Source organism: Molossus molossus, unplaced genomic scaffold (genome assembly GCF_014108415.1).
Source record: "Molossus molossus isolate mMolMol1 unplaced genomic scaffold, mMolMol1.p scaffold_m16_p_3, whole genome shotgun sequence".
Classification (NCBI taxonomy): Eukaryota; Metazoa; Chordata; class Mammalia; order Chiroptera; family Molossidae; genus Molossus; species Molossus molossus.
Window position 1 is genome coordinate 54282842 of NW_023425366.1, and position 14674 is coordinate 54297515.

Consider the following 14674-nt stretch of genomic DNA (forward strand, 5'->3'; position numbering starts at 1 on the left):
GTTTTTAGGAGACCTGGTCTGGAAGATGGACAGGATGAGCTGGTGGGGTGGGGGAGAGTAGGGAGGAGATAAAAGGTGAATGTGATACCAGCTGAACAGTTAGAATGTAATGCAAAAATCTAGAGGCGATGTGATTTTTTAAAAAAATCTAGATCAGGGTGGCTTAGAAACAGAGAGGGCATAGATGCAAGAACCGCTATGAAGTGGTCCAAGTGACTAGAGAGTAAACCTGAGGGACTAGGTAAGCATGGGAGGTCAAGGTGCGGGGGGGAGGGGGTAATTCTGATAAGGGAGGTGATGAATTTAACTTCAGCTTTTCTGAGTTTGGGGATATTGATTCATTCCAGCCTGGGATGTGTTATTGTATTTGACAATTTTAAAACTTTATTTTGTATACTTCTCTCTGTTTGCTATGGATGGTAATATATCTCTCTATATTTCAATTTCACATTAATACTTTACCTGGTAAAGGTATGATATTTACTTATTATTATAATACGTAATTATTAATGTTATTATTATTTACTATAGGTTATCAGACCAGGATGAAGAGGGCAAGACCAAGCAGAAGTGTATCATATCTGACCCCTCCTTTTCCATGGTGACAGTTCAACGGGAAGATAGTGGAATAACCTGGGAAACCAATTCTAGTAGGTCTTCCACTCCCTGGGCTTCGGAAGGAAGTCAGACTTCTGGTGTAGGTAGTCTGGAAGGGTCAACTATGAATTCTTCTGCAGGGAATGTTTCCTTTATTGTGGATGAAGTTAAAAAGGTCCGGAAAAGAACATCTAAGTCAAAGCATGGCTCACCATCATTGCGTCGGAAAGGCAATAAAAAAAGAAATTCTTTTCAATCCCAAGATGTTTCAGCAAACAAAAAAGATAGTTCTTTAATTTCAGAAAGCCAGGTACTAAGCACCCAGAAAGAGGAGATACCTAGTGGCAGTTATGATAAAACAAGAAGAAAGAAGACCACTTCAAATACACCTCCTATTACTGGGGCAATATACAAAGAACACAAGCCATTAGTGTTACGGCCAGTCTATATAGGAACGGTACAGTATAAAATTAAGATGTTTAATTCAGTTAAAGAAGAATTAATTCCTCTACAATTTTATGGAACATTGCCAAAGGGTTATGTAATTAAAGAAATACATTATAGGAAGGGGAAAGATGCATCAGTTAGTCTAGAGCCAGATTTGGGCAATCGTGATTCTAATACAGTTTCCAAAACAGGCAAATTAGTAGCCCAAAGCATAGAAGATGATAAAGTAAAAGAGCTTACTTCACCCCGGAGAGGTGCACTCTCCAAAGGATCAAAGTCCCTTACCTCATTCAGTCGTGAAGATCAAAAGAAAATTTACACAGATTCTCCTCTAAAGGCCGCTTCTGCCACCAAGCACACAGTTTCCTCTTATACAAGTAATGACACAACAGAACAAGACACACAGCGCAGTCCTCCCCAGTCAGTGTCACAACAGCCAGGCGTTGAAGCAAAACCCCATGCCACGGAGCCTTCCTCTGTTATACCTGATACATCTGCAACAGCCTTCCTGGAAACAGCAAAGGAAGAATTTGAGCCTGAATCTGATTCACAAGAAATTGTAACTTCAGAGCTTGAATCTCTAGCCTCACCACCGTTATTAGACGAGGTAAAGAAGGAAGATGTGTATTCTGCCGACCATTCTGTTTCACTGGAGGCAGAGAAGGGTTCTCTGGAAACAGGTCCACCAGGTCTGGCAGCATCTGTCCAGGAAGATTTTGGTCCAGAGAGAGAAGAGTTAGACCTGACTTCACTAGAAAGGGCAGAACCAGACTCTGAACAACAGACCCCTCCTCAGTTCGATGTCAAAGGAGAGAAGGAAGAAAATGTGCTCGAACCACCCAGTTCTCTTTCTGAACCTTTAGGGCCAGAGAAAGAAGACATAGAAACTTCTCTACCGATAGCTGCTACCCCTGAACCTGAAGATTCTAATTTAGTGGAAGAAGAGATCATAGAAATTGATTACCCAGAAAGTCCACCTGTTTCCAAGAAGTCCTTCCCACCACGTTTGGCCCCTGAAGTGGAGGAGAAGGAAGAGGAGACCATGCTACCAATACCGACATCAACACCTGAACATATTGCTTTGTCTGAGGAAGAAAGAGAGGAAAGTGAGTCTGTTTCTACTGATTCTGCTTTTGTATCAGAGTATTCAGTCCCACAGAGTATGAACCAGGAACTAGAAAAGCAAGAAGTTGAACCAGTTTCTCAATCCAATGTAGAAGCTGCATCTGAGCACACAATTTTGTCAGAGGAGGAGAATGAGGGATTTGAGCCTTATTCCCCAACTCTGGCCTCTGCATCTGAGCGCTCTCTCTCACCATCTATAACCGAGAAGTCTTCTGAATGCCAATCCCCACTGTTTTCCTCAGCTACAATGGAAAACACGGCCCTGTCCAGAGAAGAGGCCCCAGAAAGTGGGCGTTACACACCAGATTCCACATCTGCTTCTGAATACTCAATTCTATCACAGGCAACAAAAGAGTCACTGAAGAACATCGACCATGAGTCCCCACTAAAATCCAAAGGTGTTTCTGAGCACAAGATTCTGTCAGAAGAAGAGAAGGAAGGCACTGGGGCATATTCCCCAGACGAGGCCTCTGTGGCTGAACACTCTCTTCCCCCATGCACGACTGAGATGACTTCTGAATACCAAGCCCCTCCTTCAGCCACCCCATCTGAACATGTGGTCCCATCAGAAGAGGACCTAGGAAGTGAGCGTTTCATGCCAGATTCAACACTGAATCCCCAATATGCAGTTCCACCAAATGTAGCTCAGGAATTCCCAAAGAAAACAATTGATAATGTGTCCCTCTTAGAATCAAAAGGTGTTTCTGAGCACATGATTCTGTCAGAAGAAGAGAAGGAAGACACTGACGTGTATTCCCCAGACGAGGCCTCTGTGGCTGAACACTCTCTCCCCCCAAGCACAACTGAGATGAAACCTGAATATCAAGCCCCACCGTCAGCCACCCCATCTGAACATGCGGTCCCCTCAGAAGAGGAGACAGTAGAAGTGGAGCGCTATACCCCCTCTTCCACCTCTGCTTCTGAATTTTCAGTACCACCATATGCAACACCTGAATCACAGGAGAAAGAAATTGTCCACAGATCCCCTTTAAATCGAAAAGGTGCCTCCTCACCCATGAGTTATTCAGAAGAAGAGCAAGAAGACATTGGACCTTTTTCTCCAGACTCTGCATTCGCATCAGAGTTCTCATTCCCACCCTATGCAACCCAGGGATCAGAGAAAAGAGAATCTGAGTGTGATTCCCCAATATGTTTAACATCACCATCGGACCACACTATTTTGTCAGATGAAGACACTGAAGAAGCTGAACTTTTTTCTCCAGACTCAACATCACAAGTTTCAGTCCCACCATATAGAATCCCAGAAACAAAGAAAAATGAAATCGAACCTGATTCACTGTTAACTGCGGCATCTGCTTCAGGATATTCCTGCTTTTCAGAAGCAGATGAGGAAGAAATTGAACCAACAGCTGCTACACCGGTACCTGAGCATCTCAGTTCATCACAGAAGCAACAAGCTGAACCTTCCCCTCCCAGGTCTGCACCTGGAGACTTGAGTCTGCCACCTGCAACAAATAAGGCAGAAGAAGCAGATGCTGAAACAATCTCAATATCTGTATCTGAATATCTCATTTCAGCACAAAGACAGGTAACTCAAGCATTTGTAGAACCTGAGTCTGAAGATTTGATTCCGCCATCTTCAGCCAGTGAATCGGAGAAGGGAGAAATTAAGACTAGTTCATCAGGAGCTGCAACACCTGTTTCTTTACCCGCACACTCATCCACGGTAAAGGAAGAAACTGAACCTGTTTCACCTGCATCTCAGTATTCAGTTTCACCTGATTCAGTCCACGCACTTAAGAAGGAACAAGAACCCAAAGCATCGCTCACTCCAAAAGCTGCAAATGAACAGATGGGTTTGTTAAAAGTTAAAAGTAAGAAAGAAATTGTGCCTGATTCTCAAGAAGCTGCAGCACATGTATCACAGGATCAAGAAATGGAGCCTCAGCCTCCAAATGTTCCAGGGTCTGGAGAGAAATATTCAGTTCTGTCTGACTTGGTAGATGAGCCAAAGAAGGATGTCAAATTCAATTTAGCTCCAACTGTGACATCTGAACTGGAACAGAGACTGTTGTCAGAGAATGAGCTTGAAGTAATAAAACCATATTCACCTCTCAAGGAAACATTTTTATCAGGACCTGAGGTTTTATCAGAAGTGAAAACAGAAGTGAAACGTGATTCCGCGATAACTGGTGCACCTGGAGTGCTGCATCCAGCGTCACCAGGAGTGGACAAGGAGGTTGGACGTGGGCCATCTGCACCGGGATTTTCAGCATTGTCAGAAGACATGAAGAAAGAAATTGAACCCAGTTCTCTAGTAACCACGACCTCTGTAGCTAAGCACGATTCAAACTTAACCAAATTAGCAAAAGATGAAAACCCAACAGAGTTATCTCTTACCAGCCCTATAGAACAACCAGTCTTAAAAGTAGGAAAGAGTGAATTCGGAAGTGGTTTGCCACCAATGGTAACATCTGTGGATGAGGATATACTTCTTAAAGAAGAAGAAAAGGTAGCAATTAAAGCTACCTCTTCTCCCCTTGAAGCTGCTGAATCCAAACATCCAACTTGGTCAGAAGCAAAGAAGGAAATTAAACTGGATTCACCTCCAGGAAAACTCTCTATATCGGAACATTCTATTTTGTCAAAGATGGAAACTGAAGAAATAAAACCTGGGCTGCCAGTAACCAAAACAGTGTTGTCTCGGCATGCAGATGGAGCTAAGGAAGCAAGGGTGGAAAATGAACAAGGTCTTTCATTTTCTACAGAACTTGACTCTGAACATTTGGCTCTATCACAGAAAAAGAATTCTGTGTCTGCCGCAGAGGTGTCAGGGTCCGAACGTGTGCTTCCGGTCAACCTAGGCGATGAGATAAAGAAAAAAGAAGCTGAACTTCCTTTCTCACAAAACGTGTCATCTGAACCCAAACATGTAGTTCCAAAAGGCAAAACTGAGAAAATGGTATATTCTTCTCCCGAGATGGAAACGTTAGTGTCAGGAGATTTAGCTCCAACATTACCAGCGCTCAGTGATACGAAGAGCCAACAGGCCATGGAGACATCTTCCACAGCTCAGGGAGACTTCCCGCCAGGAAAACCAGGTCTTTCCCTGGCAGAGGTCTCTTTGGAACCTGAGAAGAGAGATACACCACACCAAGCATCACAATTACCAAATGCTGGGTTGGAATTCTCTGGTGGTTTAGGTAGGCAAGGTGGATCTGCAGACACAAAACAAACAAAATCACCCATAACTGAAACAGGGGATTCTGTCTTAGAAAAGGGCTTTGCTGAGCTTAGGAGCAGAGGAGAAGGAGAAGAAAACAGGGAACTCCATGTGTCAACCACAGTGCCTGAAATTTCCGAGGTTTCGTCATGCCTTAGGGAGGAACCTCAGAACCAAGAAATTAAGTCTATCTCTCCTAATGTGGTCAGTGTAAGGTCAAAAGAAGCATTTACCTCTCTGGTTGAAGGAGATAACCCAGAAAAGTTTCAGCCATATACTTTTACTTTAAAAGAATTATCAGAAGAGGTGAACCATTCAGCTGACTTAAAAAAGGGGGAAAAACAAGAAATAAGCTCATTACTGCCAATAGGAAATGTGAAGGCAGAAGGGACAGGAGATTCTGTAACTATACTAAAAGAAGAGACAGACCGAACAAATGCATTCCCTGTACCCCAGAGTACAACCAAACCATCAAAGATAGCTCCTTCTGACCGCCTGGTGGAACAAGAGGAGCCTGAAAACACACTTCACTCAGACCAGGCTGTTAAGTTACCTGATGTAAGCACATCTTTCGTGGGTAAACAAGATTTGGGTATTAAGCAGCTTACAATTATGAAAGAGAATTTGCCTTTGGAAGAATCAAAATCATTTTTGACAACGGAGCCTGCAGATGTTAAAGAAACACACATGGAAGAGGCCCTTATTTCTCCAGAGGATGAAAACTGGATGCTGGAAAAGCCAGGAAGAGATTTGGCAAGTCATCGTGAAGAAAGAGTACTGGGACCTGTGCAGCTGGGTTCCTCCAGCAGCGATGATCTGGTGACAGGGCAGCTCAAGGCTGCTCTGTCGAATAAAGACCATACACATGAAATTGGAAAGCAGGTTCTGCCACATTCTGCCGAAGAATCTCATTTATCATTACAAGAACCAGTATCTACTCATGATATCCCCCATGGTAATGTGGAGATCTTATCAACTAGAATATCTTCTGAAGAAATAAAGCTGGCCCCCAAACCAAAATCTTTAGTTCCAGCTGGAAATGTAGAGAGAAACAAAGCAGAGGGGAAGCAGGTCTTTTCTTTCATGACGAGTGAAAGTTCAGTATTGGAGAAAGCAAACGCAGAATTGCCCAGGCCTTGCAAAGAAGACAGCCAGGAAGGAGTCCACCTGCCTTCTGAAAGAATCCTCCAGAAACCAGTGCCTGGCCCATCAGTGGAACAGGTCAAATCAGCAACTATCCCCTCTCCTGCCAAAGCAGCTCCTTTCCTGGCAGAAGATGCAGAGCCTGCAATGGGAAGTAAGAAGGAAGCACACAGGAGTATATCTCCTTTACCCGGAGAGAAGCCATTAGAAGAATCAAAAATGGTTCAGTCAAAGGTTGTAGATGATGCTAACGAGAGAGGGAAACCAACATCTGGAACGGAAATACCCACCCAAATAAAACCCTCAATCCGTGAAAATAAAGAACCTCAACCCCCAGAACCTCCTGAGGTGACACAAAAGCTGCCCGAGCAGCCAAAGGCAGTCCAACCAGGCATTTCGGAGGAAAAGAAAAAGAAGGGAATTTCATCTTTCACATCATGGATGTCCAATTTGTTTTTTAAATCAAGCACTCCAGGTAACAAAGTTGCGGAAAAGGAAGTTTCAGAAATTCAGTCAGGTCCATCTGTAGAAAAAGCAGTGTCTGTGACAGAGCCTCAGGGTCCAGCTCCAGCTGACTTAAGTGCAGCCGAGGAACCAGGTGATCATCTGCTACCAGAGGCAAAACTCATGATTGCTGAAGACTCCAGAGGTCCTTTAGTTAAATCCGGTGAAGGTCAAGACTTTAAAGAAAAACCTACACTTTTATCAAATGTAGAAGTTTTACAGCAGCCAAAATCCAATTTTGAGGTGTCCAGTGACGATCATGGGAAGAAAGAAATCTTAGATGAGTCAGAGGAAATGGACCTAAACTCAGTAGTTACTCCTGCTGATGGTGAGGAACATTTTGGAGTTCAACCTTATTCCCCTATGGGTGAGAAATCCATTGTGGAAGAAGCCAAAAATGTTGTTCCTCTTCATGTCACTGATAGTAAAAGAGCCCAGAAGCCAGAAATCTCTTCTCCATCTAAATGGAATATTTCTATTCTTAATGAAGAGCCAAGAAGTGATCAAAAAGAAAACTCACGCTTTTCATCTGATGCAGTAGATAAGGTGTCACAACAGCCCAAATCAGCTTCATCTAGAGTCACAAGTAAAAATGTCATGAGGGAATCAGAGAAGCCAGAGTCAATGATTTTGCCAGTGGAAGAATCGAAAGGCAGTTTAATTGATCTTGGTGAAGACAGACTGAAGAAAGAAATGCCAAAACCTACTTCCTTCAAAATTTCTGAAGGGGAAGTAAAACTCAGGTCTGTTAGCCTAACTGAGGAGAAAGATAACTTGGAAATCAGATCACATTCCTTGGCAGGAAAGAAAGTGCTGGCAGAAAAACAAGAAACTGTGGCCCCATTAGAGTTAAGAGATAATAATGAAATAGGAAAGGTACCAATTACACAGGGATATTACCCTGTTGAACTGGAAGAATCAAAAACTGCTGCTGTGCTGCAGCAAGTCTATCAAAAGGAAGACCACAAAGAAAGACACAAAATGACTGAGGAGGAGAAACGAAGAGAAAAAGAAAAGCAGCTGCAAGTATTTGACCACTCTTTTCCTAAGGAAGAAAATCGGGTATTGGAAAAATCAAGCAGGGATATGGCAAGTCATGAAGAAAAGGGACAGGTCTCAGTGTCAGAGATGTCAAAAGGTGGTTCAGTAGATATCACAAAAGATAGTATAAAACAAGGATCTCCATCTAAAGAACCTGAAAGGATTTTAGACCAAACTTTGGATGAAGCAAAGAGCTTAGAAACACCACCATATTTGTTGTCATCTGTGAAACTACAAACACTTGTTTCAGAGGCTTCTCCAGAAATTAGTCCAGTGAAGAAACAAGAATTGACTCCAGATAGGCCTACAGTCCATACTATTCAAACATCTAAAGAGCAAACATTCGAAATGTCTAAACAATCTGTACTTGTTTCCAAGCACCACTTGGAGGCTGTGGGAGCTGCCCAAGTAAATGAACCACACTCTCCAGCAAGCAGCAACTATGCTCAATTTATAAAAAATGCATCAGCAACCAATGCCAATAAAGTTGTTTCTACTAGAGAAATATCCAAGGAACCTGGAGATGAGGAATTTACAATGACTAGTAAGCCAGCTGGACTTTCAGAAGATCAGAAGAGTGCCTTCAGTATCATTTCTGAAGGCTGCGAAATACTGAATATTCATGCTCCTGCATTTATATATTCAGTTGATCAGGAAGAAAGTGAACAAATGCAAGTGAAGTTAGAATATTTGGAAGAAAAGGCCTCACGTAAAACTCTACCCTCCCCTGGTGATAGTGAGGCAGTTGCTTGCCATAAAACATTAAAGAGTACGTTAGAAGATTCTGATAAAAAAGGTCCATCATTGAAAGAAAATAAACAAAAGGAAACTCATAAAACAAAAGAGATATCCACAGATTCAGAAATTGGCGATTTACCCTTTAATCAGCCCACAGTTCCTGGTGAAGAGGATTATTTTGAAAAATATACATTGATTGATTATAACATCTCCCCAGACCCCGAAAAACAGAAAGCTCCAGGGAAATTAAATATTGAGGCAAAACGCTCAAAGGAAGATACAGCAGAAACTAGCCCTTTCCCAGAAAGTTCAGAGGAAAGTGCCCTAGAACATGAATATGACTTGGTGAAATTAGATGAAAGTTTTTATGGACTGGAAAAAGACGACAGCAAATTATCTCATCCAGAGACCCAAAAGTCTTTGGTTATCCAAAAATCAGCGGACGGAGATGTTTTGAAGAGCAAAAATAGAGATGTGGGCTCAAAGTCACCTGGGATGCCTTTATTTGATATAGAGGAAGGAGTTTTGTCACGAACCCCGATATTTCCTACCACTGCGAAAGCCATTAACCCCGAACTTCTGGAGGAACCACCTGCACTTGCATTTTTATACAAGGATCTGTATGAAGAAGCAGTTGGAGGGAAAAAGAAGGAAGGAGATACAGCTTCTGAAGGTGACAGTGTGAATTCTGAGGCATCATTTCCAGGCAGAAAGTCTGACACTGACGAAGGAACAGGGATATATTTTGAGAAGTACATACTCAAAGATGACATTCTTCATGACACATCTGTAACTGAAAAGGACCAAGGCCAAGGTCTGGAAGAAAAACCAGTTGGTAAGGATGATTCATACAAACCAATAGCACCAGAAAGGAAAGTTAGGGGGAGGTTTGGCACTATTTGGGGAGAAAAGAGTCTGGAAGAGGAACAGAAAGTTGCTCACAGGGAAGAAGAGTCAGTGGGCCATGTGGAGACCCTTGACATTGTAGCTACACAGAGGAAAGCTCCCATCACGGAGGAAGTCAAAGTGGTTACCCAGAAGATAAGCTATGCGATTCCGTTTGAAGACACCACTCATGTTCTGGAGAGAGTAGAAGACACAAGCACTCAGAGCAGTGAAGCAGCAAATGCAAATCCAGAGGTCCATCTAAATGTCCCAGTACAAGTGTCCTTCCCAGAGGAAGAATTTGCATCTGGCACAGCTTGTGCTCAAGAAACACTGCAAGTAGAACCTATAGCAATGGGCCCACCCGAGCCAGGTGAGGATAGGCTCCGCAGTAGTCCTGTTCAGGATGAATATGAATTTGCTGAATCCCTGAATTATGAAGTAGTTACTCAAGACACCCTATCAGAAGAACTGTATTCAGAATCCACCCCTGAAGAAGTGTTATCTCAGGGAAAGGAGTCCTTTGAACACATAAGTGGAAATGAATTTGTGAGTGAGGTGGAACAAAGTATGTCTGCTGAACAGAAAGAGTTGGGCAGAGAGAGGACAGAAGACCAATTATCATTAGAGTTAGTAACTGAGAAGGAGCAACAGGAACCGAAAAAGTCCCAGATTGACATGTACTGCTATACTTGCAAAAGCCCAGTTTCTGCTGTTGACAAGATATTTGGCACCCACAAAGACCATGAGGTTTCAACGCTTGACACAGCTATAAGTGCTGTAAAGGTAAATAGATGTTAAAGCATATAAGTATGTAATAATAAATACAGGGGTGGGGAAAAGTAGGTTTAGAGTTGTGAGTACACAAAACCTGAGTTTATTCTTATGTTCTTATTTATTATTGTATTATTTATTTGTATTAGAACTGTAAACCTAGTTTGCCCACCCTGTGTACATTTAATTTGTTTTCCTATTTTCTCAATTGAAAAAAATGATCAATATTTAATACATTCATCTTTAGGCGTAACTGTTAGTCTGAAAGAAAACTAAGAACATTTCCCTAGGCATTTAGTTAAGACCAGCTGACAAACATTTATTATGTATACACTATGTGCCAAGTATTTTTCTGAGGATGCCAGGGTAAATAACACAGGGTCACGCCTTTCAGGGTCTTATCTTATGGTGGTAGCCCTTGACATTACCCAAAAAACCCCAAATAATTTTAAATTAAAAAATATACTTTTGAGCATAAAACAACTTATTTTCTATTACCTACAATATTATCCTTTAAAATACGCATTTACAGTACATTGAGAAATTCTACTACAAGTTTTATAAAATAAGAGGAAGACATTTAAAATTTTGGTTTTCTCCATATTTCCTCTTTATTTATCAAATTGATGTTAGAAATGGAAAACCTTTTCATTCTTTTCTGGCTATGTCTATAGACTCCTGATGTTAAAAAGTTAGTCACAATACATATACTTATGTATGTGGCTATAAATAGTCCATTTCCCCAGAGACACTACTGGAAATCAATTGTTTAGTCTTTGAGATTCCCAGCTACCTTTTTTTTTTTTTAATCCTCACCTGAGTGCATTTTTGCATGTATCTTCAGATAGAGTGGGAGAGAAGGAGGAAGAGAGAGAGAGAAACATCGATGTCAGAGAGACACATCGAGTGGTTGCCACCCACACAACCCCACCAGGACGGGGACAAACTGCAACCGAGGTGCGTGCCCTTAGCAGGAACTGAACCCAGGTCTCTCTGGTGCGTGGGCCAACACTCCAACCGCTGAGCCAAACTGGCCAGGGCGAGATTTCCAGCTACCTTTGAATAGCCTTCTAACTGGAATCTGCCCTACAGTAGCCAGAATGATCTAAAAATGTAAGTAATAATAAGAATTGAACACTTATTCTGTGCCAGGCACTGTGTTCTTTATATACAAAACATCATCAATGTGCAGATCATGAAATGACCTCAGATAGTTTAAGTGACCGGCCCAGTGTCATGGAAGACAGAACTAGAATTGGTACCCAGGTCTGTCTGGTGCCAGAGTTCACGCTCTTGGCTATATGTCCATGTTGCTGGGCTCAGCAACTTCCTAATGGTAACAATTTTCAATATGATTATTCAACTAAGTCACCGTTAAATAACTTCCAGGCTTATTTGATCCAATAAGATAATATATTAGAATCTTGGCTTTTTTGGTTTGTTTGTTTCACTAGAAAATTAATTCTTCTCAACTTGTCTGATATTGGTTCTATTCCTTTGGAATGAAATTTTGTGGAAACTTCGCCTGGTAAAGTCTGAGGGTAGGGGATGGAGCAATTTCTTTTATGAAATCTCAGGCATTGGATGTATTAGCAGCATGGATACATGCTCCATTCTTTGATGACACTTGGCTTTGATAACTAACCTCTACTGGGTACTGTCATCAGAAAGACAACTAGATGTTTTTTCTGTCTTCTTAATTATGTTTTGTTTATCTCTATGAGTTTTAGAAATTAAAAAATTATTCTGTTAAAATATTCTCAATTTAAAACAAATTTTGAAGCAGGGAGATGTGCTGTCTTCTGCTTTAAAACCATTTTAAAGTTTTTTTCCCTGATCCTTCCAAGCAGTGTGAGAATGTAGAAAGCCAGTTGACTAAAGCCAGGGAGGCTTCTGTGTTTCATTAAATCAACTGTGAAGAAGAAGAGTTGGTTGGCAACTTTTAAACATTAAAAATCCATTTAAAAAGTTGTAACTTGAGTGTCCTCTAGCATCTTGTCAGTAGGCCATTTGTGATTATTCAGGAACTGAGAGTTGCATTTACAGATGAGCCAGGTTCTTGCTCCCCACACCCCCACCTTTATCCCCATTGTAGTGGCTGATCTTTTGTTTGTCACTTATTTTTCTTTCTTCACTCTCTCCCTTCTTCTCAACATTTATTGACCTCCCATTCCATGTCAGGAACTTTGCGAATCATTGGGAATGAAAACAAAAATAAAGGAAGATGGATTTGTAGCTCCCCTAAATCAGTATAGCATCCTGATGAACAGGCGTTTGTGAGTGAGTGAAGTGACGAGTGGCACTGGGAGGGTACGGGAGGTGTCTTGAAAAGGGAAGCGTGGATGAGCCTTAAATAAGATAGAGTTCCATTAGCAAGCAAGGGCAGGGAGGTCATTCTCGATATAGGGAATACCATATAAAAAGGCACACAGGTGAGAAGAAGTCCAAGGAAAGGTGGGGTTTGTGTGATTGGAGCCTGAGGGCTTATGGAGAAGAGGCAGGCCTGGAGAGGGTCAGAGGCCAGATCCTGAAGGGGCTTCCATCAGTGTCATTTCTCCACTATCCTGTGATGAATCAGGCAGCTGAAGCCCTGTTATTCTCTGTTGTTACTTGTTAAGTTTAGCAGGATAGAGTACAGCTAAGGTTGTAACTACAGCTAAAGTAGGTACCATCTTCCCCCATCACCCGTGCATTTTCTACTTGGCTGTCACCCCTTGAGTATTTGAACGCCTTGAGGATCATTGGAGCCTTTAGGTCTCTTTAGTAGGTAGTTTTCATCAGTTGTTATGCTAGGCTTCTGGCTGGGCGACACTCTGATCACCTCTCAGGCTCAGGTGCTCCAGGCTCACCCGAGGCCATTGGCACAAATGTGAGGAGACTACTCACGTATGTTGGACCAATACAGCAAAAACCCTGTTACTAGAGGAAAGACAATATATAAACATTGAGGCCTTATTGGAGAAAGAATTCAAATCCGTAGCCCACTAAAAAGTATTCTTTGAACTTACCAAGAAGTCCTTCCTTTTATATGAGAAAATACATTGTCTTTGTGTTGTTCTCACTCACAAACCTCCTAATAGTTTATCATACAGAATTATTTATAGTCGATTTAGATGAAGCAGCAAAGAAAATTTAAAAACTGATTTGTTAGTGAACATAGTATAGTAAATCTCTACCAAACATACTAAATTTATAAAGAAATTGGACCTCACTGCTTGAAGTTCTTTTCTCAAATGTCATATACTAAAACACACACAATGTTAAAGAGAGAAAAAAGAAAACAATAAAATACCATGTACTAAGGATATCTTAATTCTTTTCTTCAGGTTCAATTAGCAGAATTTCTAGAAAATTTACAAGAAAAGTCCTTGAGGATTGAAGCCTTTGTTAGTGAGATAGAATCCTTTTTTAATACTATTGAGGTAAGTTCTCATATTCCTTTCCCTTTTACCTGGTTTGTTAATAACATCACAAGTAAATGATTCTGATCTAAAAGAATTTGAATTGGGGTTTGTGTGTGCATGTGTGTTTATCATTGTTGATTTTGTTCCATTAAAAGTGATAGTCCTTAAGTCTTCCATCTGTGTGTAATCAGTTGAGACTACTTTCTCTCTAAAGGTAAATGACTAGCCCTTAAAAACACATAGACATTTATTTGGCACTTACTATAATAAGGCAAATTCTTTTTTTGTTTTGTTTTGTTTTATTTTTATTTATTTTATTTTATTATTTTTTATTAATTAATTAATTTTTGTTACAGATGTTTCTCCTTTTCCCCCCACTGATTCCCCCTTCCCCCTCCCTCCCCGCCCTGTCCGCAGCTTTGCTGTCCATGTCCATTGTTCATGCATACATGCATATAAGTTCTGTGGTTTATCTCTTCCCTCCCCACCACCCCTTCTTCTGAGGGTTGTAAGTCTGTACCCTACTTCCACGTCTCTGGGACTACCCTGTTCCTCAGATTGTTATGTTCATTACATTCCACAAATAAGTGGATCATGTGATATTTGTCTTTCTCTGCTTAGCTTATTTCACTTAGGATAATACGCTCCAGGTCCCTCCATGCCATCTCAAAGGATAAGAGATCTTTCTTTCTTACAGCTGCATAGTACTCCGTTGTGTATATGCACCACTGCTTTTTGATCCATTCGCCTACTGATGGATACTTGGGCTGTTTCCAGATCTTAGCTATTGTAAATAGTGCTGCTATGAACATGTGGTACATATATTCTTTCT

The 14674-nt window shown here is 41.4% G+C and overlaps 2 protein-coding genes across 2 annotated transcripts in view; one reads left to right on the forward strand and one right to left on the reverse strand.

The window, feature by feature from the left end:
- The window catches only part of MTX3 (metaxin 3), a 760898-nt gene that overhangs the window by 544159 nt on the left and 202065 nt on the right, over positions 1–14674 (reverse strand). The gene's annotated exons all lie outside the window — the stretch shown is intronic.
- CMYA5 (cardiomyopathy associated 5) overlaps positions 1–14674 on the forward strand; it is a 95249-nt gene that overhangs the window by 36793 nt on the left and 43782 nt on the right. The window contains exons 2-3 of the mRNA XM_036279078.1: positions 532–10450; positions 13765–13860. Coding sequence (XP_036134971.1) covers positions 532–10450; positions 13765–13860 — 10015 coding nt within the window. The remainder of the gene's footprint in view (positions 1–531; positions 10451–13764; positions 13861–14674) is intronic.